General features: G+C 41.9%; 1 protein-coding gene across 1 annotated transcript; it reads left to right on the top strand.

The window, feature by feature from the left end:
• Positions 1-1960: 1960 nt before the first annotated feature.
• LOC102202571 (programmed cell death 1 ligand 1-like) lies at positions 1961-3382 on the top strand (the record flags this gene model as incomplete). Its single annotated transcript, XM_005754786.1, has 2 exons — positions 1961-2229; positions 3020-3382. Coding segments are annotated over exons 1-2 (433 nt in total), but the record flags the coding sequence as incomplete, so codon positions are not given.
• Positions 3383-4973: the final 1591 nt, after the last annotated feature.

Genomic DNA, 4973 nt, shown 5'->3' with positions numbered 1-4973 from the left:
GACCCTGCAACCGAGCGGGAAAAACGCTAGGAGGAAGAAGAAGTTCTGTGGAGATCATTCAAGGACTGAACCTGTTAAACACTCAGACCTGCTTTAGATTTCAGTGACGAACTTACTTATGGTCATTTATGACATAGTGGCATCTAGATGGTCATCCTACAAAATGATGCAAGTGTTACTTCCCAAACAATTAGTTTCATATTAAATCTGTTTGTGTGACGGCATCACGAGGTCTGGTGGTGTCTGTGGATTTACCCGCTTGGTCAGCAGTGCAGTTTCCAGCACAGAGACAAAGAAGTGTAATGTGTGTGTCAGTGTGATGTGTTGTGGTTTCAGGAGTCAGTATACAGCTAGGAGTGAGTCTACAGAGGTGGCATGTGCCACCCACCTCTAGTGCCACCGTAGTTTTGTAGATGACAATGTTGTTCATTAATATAAGATTGCATCATCCCTTTGAACCTAGCTACTATTAATTAATTTAATTTAATTTAACCTCCTAGGACCTGGTGTCCACAAATGTGGACATCACATTTTGGGCTGTCTAGACCAAAATACTGCACTTTGCTCTACAAGGGCCTGATATCCACTTACGAGGACATCATAGTGCCACTGTTCTATTGAAATTTTAAACAAATATGCTCATATCTGCATCTCATTTTTCTCAGAAACAAAAATTAGGTAAAAAAAAAAATCTGGTAATTCTTTGTTTTTACATTTATCAGGAGCCAATCAGCCCAAATATCAGAGAGAAATTAAAAATGCATGCGATGGAAGAGTTCGGGTCTTAGGAGGTTAAATTCTATGACTGTACACATTTCATAGTGTTACACCCCCCCCCCATCACCAATCTGGCTTTATTTCTTGTTGTCAATAGCAACCCTCCTATTATTTTTCCAGATCAGTCTATCGATAAAATACAGAAACTGGTGCACAGTTTGCAGTCTGAAATATGTCAACATGATCAAGGTCTGTTTGTTGTTTCAGTGTCAGCTGGAATCTGTCATGTGATTTGGAGGTGTGGTCTGTCCTCCACCCTGGATGTTAATAACACTCACCAGACTGTAACAATCAACCACCTGTGCTGAAATCTGAAATACCCATGCTGTGGATTCAAGGTGTGCTCTGGCACAATCGTAGATGGCACAGACTGACAACAAAAAATAAAGCTGAGTGGAGGTGGGGGCAACACTTTTAAAATTTATATTCAGTGATAATAGTAGCTAGCCTCAAAGTGTTAACGCTAGTTTATTTTAATTAACAACATCGTCATATATAAAACTACGGTGGCAAGAGAATTATTTTAGGGTGGCACATGCCACTCCATGCCACCTCTGTAGATCTGTCCCTTATTTTTTAAATGGTTGTGCAAAAAAGTCAGAAACACTGTTTACATTTTAAGGCATATTACACAACACAACACCTGCATATATGTAAAGAAATACCTTTGATTTTGCCAGCCTAAGAACATTTCATTACAGCCGGCCCTGTATACAAAGCTTTTAGTTCAGTGTATACAAACAGCTGCAGGAAATGGATTCTGTTCTGTTCTTCACTCATCACCTACCTGACACCTCACACCTGTTTCTCACCTGCATCATCTGTTGGACTGAAAGTTGGTCTAAGTGCTTCTTGCTGGTGTTTTGATCTACAGTAAACATAAGAGACAGAGTCAGTATTTGTTCCAGCCTCCCAGTCAAATGCAGCAGGTTAGAAATGTCTCAAAGCTTCTTAGGTGGTGATGCTGGGTAAGAGAAGCCTGTATCAGTAAAGCTTGTTTGCTTGTTGGTGTCTTTGTGTTTGTGAATGTAGGTGAAATTTAACTGTTAGAAAACAAACAGTGTTTGTCTGTGAAAAAGAGAATTAGCCTGATTTTCACGTTGATATCTACATTTGACGGCCTTAGTCATGACGCACTTATTCATGGTCGTCCTACAGCGCAGCGTAACAGACGTCACTTTAACGCGACTTCCTTAAGCGATCGAAAGTGTGGCGTTTGAACGAGTGGCTGAAAAATAAATGTTTCAGCTTTATTTAAACCTCAAAGTTAACCTCATGTAGTCAGTTTTAAAACTCTAGTTCTGTTATTCACTGAAAATACCAACAGACTCGGACTTTTAGAACAAACTAAGAGTCAGATCAGCAGAAACAAAAACACGGAAATGTTTCCTGTAACTGCGTCGCTCTGCTCGACTTTGCTGATTCTCGGTGTCTTCGTGTTTGTCTCTGCAGGTGAGGTTTATAAACCAAACGGTGTTTCCCTCTGAGATAAAGAGGAATAAACATCAGTCTGGTTTATGTGTTCCCAAACATTTAGTTTCATATTGAATCAGTTTGTTTGTTTGTGTGTTGCATGAGGTTGGGTAAAGTCACGTGAATTTGACCGCTTGGTCAGCAGTGCAGTTTCCAGCACAGAAGTGTAATGTGTGTGTCAGTGTGATGTGTTGTAGTGTCAGGAGTCAGTATGCAGCTACAAAGCTTTAGTTCAGTGTATACAAACAGCTGTAGCTCCATAAAGGCAGCATGCAGAGACTCAGTGTCTTATAATGAGAGGCTGCTTTCTCTCACACATTATGTTCACTTATTATCAGCACATGTTTCACTGTATAAGTGTTTATATAACACACATCTCTCCTTTGATCTTATTTAATTTATAAAAAGTTACAAGTAGTGAGTGTGTGTACTCCTCAGTCTGATTGGCTGCTTCCAGGTTGCTGGTTCGATCCCTGGCTCCCCTCGTTTGCATGCCAAATATCCTTGAGCAAGATACTAACCCCGACTTTCTCTCCAATGCATCCATCGGAGTATGAACGATAGTTAGAAAGCACTCAACGTATAGATAATAGTGCTTGTTTGAATGGGTGAACGGCGTTGTATAGAGCACTTTGAGTACTCCAGGAAAGTAGAAAAGTAGAAAATTGAATATATGTGCATGCACTCCTCACTCCATCTGTCTGCTGAAGAAGTGATCAGTTGCACTTTGACCTTTAACCTCTCTGCTCTGTGTTGTTTTCTCTTTCAGGCCAGAAAATCATCACAGCTGAGCCTGGACAGAACGCCACTCTGCCATGTCGAGCTCCAAACAACAGCAGCAGCATCTCAGTTGTAGAGTGGAGGAGAGCTGACCTGGGAGATGAATATGTGCTTTTGTACCGGGATGAGCTGTTTGATCCAGAACAACAGCATCCATCTTTTAAGAACCGGGTGGATCTGCAGGACAGACAGATGAAGGATGGAGACGTGTCTCTGATTCTGAAGAATGTGATGATTAATGATAATGGAACATACGAGTGTCAGGTCTTCATGAGAGGAGCAAACATGAGGAAGAGAGCTAATCTAGTTAATGAACCCATCAGCATCATCTACCTGAGTGTTGTTCCTCCAGGTGAGTGAGTAGAGTTGAGTGTGTGTGTGATCAGAGGTGAAGCTGCTTCCTGGTTATACGGACCTAGCAGGAAACTACTCTTGTGTGGGTGTGGCGTTCTCTCTGCCTCCTCCTCCTCTCTTGCTCCACCTCTCTGTCTCTTTTTCACGCTTTGCTCTCCCCAGGACACAGCTGCTGTTTATTTACCACCTGGGCTCAGTCAGCGATCACCTCTCTGAGGTCATATAAGCTGGGGATGAGCTGGATGTGGGAGGGTTAATCTTCAGAGTATTTTGAGTTATATGCCATACTGTTGGCTCTAGAATAGGTTGAAGACAGCAGAATTTCAAAAGTACTGATGTTTAGTGATTCATTGTCGGCATTATTAAGTACTGAACAAGGAAACACAAATACCCATCAGCAAATTTTGTATGACGTTCTTTTTGCTCATCATAGATTGCCTGATCAAAACAAAAGGACTCCGGCTCATGTGGGTGTTTTGGGTAATGAAAGAGCAGATAGGTTGGCCAAAGCAGCTGTTAACGTCGATATAGATGTACAGATACCACTGTCAATATCTGAAGGGAAAAGTATAGTTTGGACAGAAAGTAAGAATCTATGGAAAATGACACAAAAGGGAGACGTTTATATAGGGTGCAAAACACAATAGAAGCTAAGAGGAGTAGCGGATTAATTAGACTGGAGGAGGTCATTGCTTTCTAAATAGTACTCTTTTTAGGATGGGGAAACATCCGACTGGGTTGCGTGATGGGTGCAATGCTATGGATGGATGTAATGCTATGGTTGAACATGTGCTTCTTAGTTGTAGGAAGTATGCAAGTCACAGGGGGGTGATGAGGGGTGAAATGAGTGGTGGAAGGGAACTTATGTTTGAACAAGTGGTTGATAAGTAAAGTCATGGTGAAGGGAAAGTGGTGGTTTTTCGTTTTTTGAGAAATACTGGTCTCATCAAGACATTCTGAGGACTCGGAAGTGAAGTAAGATTAAAAGCCAGGAAATGGCATTAATGCAACGTCTTTGGATGCAAGATGCCGTTAAACATGAAAGAAGAAGATGTGGGACGGTGGTTTTCTCTGGTGTTCCCACATTCTGTGTCGAAGGTGTCGAAAGAAGTCCTGTCATGTGATTGTCCTGCCTGTGGTGTGGAGTTGTGGGAGCAGTGTGCAGTGTAGCTGCTTCATGGGAGTAGTGTGGGCTTGTGGGCCCCTGGAAGTGCCTCCTCGTGGTGTTGAGTTTTTGTTAGGTTGTTGCGTTCTTTGTTGTTGCAACCTTTTTCCTTTTCTAGTGTTACTGGAAAAACGGCATTGCAGCTCTTTATGTCAAGATTATCTATAATAAAAACTATTTTATTTACTAAGCACCGCTGTCTGTTGGACCCATTTGTTACCAGTCACACACTCACACCCCTAGACCTTCATCGTGGGGACGTAACACCTGGTTGTTGTTTGTTTCTAAAGATGTTGTTGATGAGACTTTGTAGAAAGCAGCTGGTCTGAGTGATGTGATCAGAGTGCAGTAGATAATGTCTGACAGCAGTTTGAAGAGGAAATGGATTCTGTTCTGTTCTTCACTCATCACCTACCTGACAGCT

Source organism: Pundamilia nyererei, unplaced genomic scaffold (assembly GCF_000239375.1).
Source record: "Pundamilia nyererei isolate P.nyererei 1_Seehausen unplaced genomic scaffold, PunNye1.0 scaffold00657, whole genome shotgun sequence".
Lineage (NCBI taxonomy): Eukaryota > Metazoa > Chordata > Actinopteri > Cichliformes > Cichlidae > Pundamilia > Pundamilia nyererei.
The sequence above is the reverse complement of the archived record's forward strand: the minus strand, read 5'-3'. Positions and strand labels throughout refer to the sequence as shown.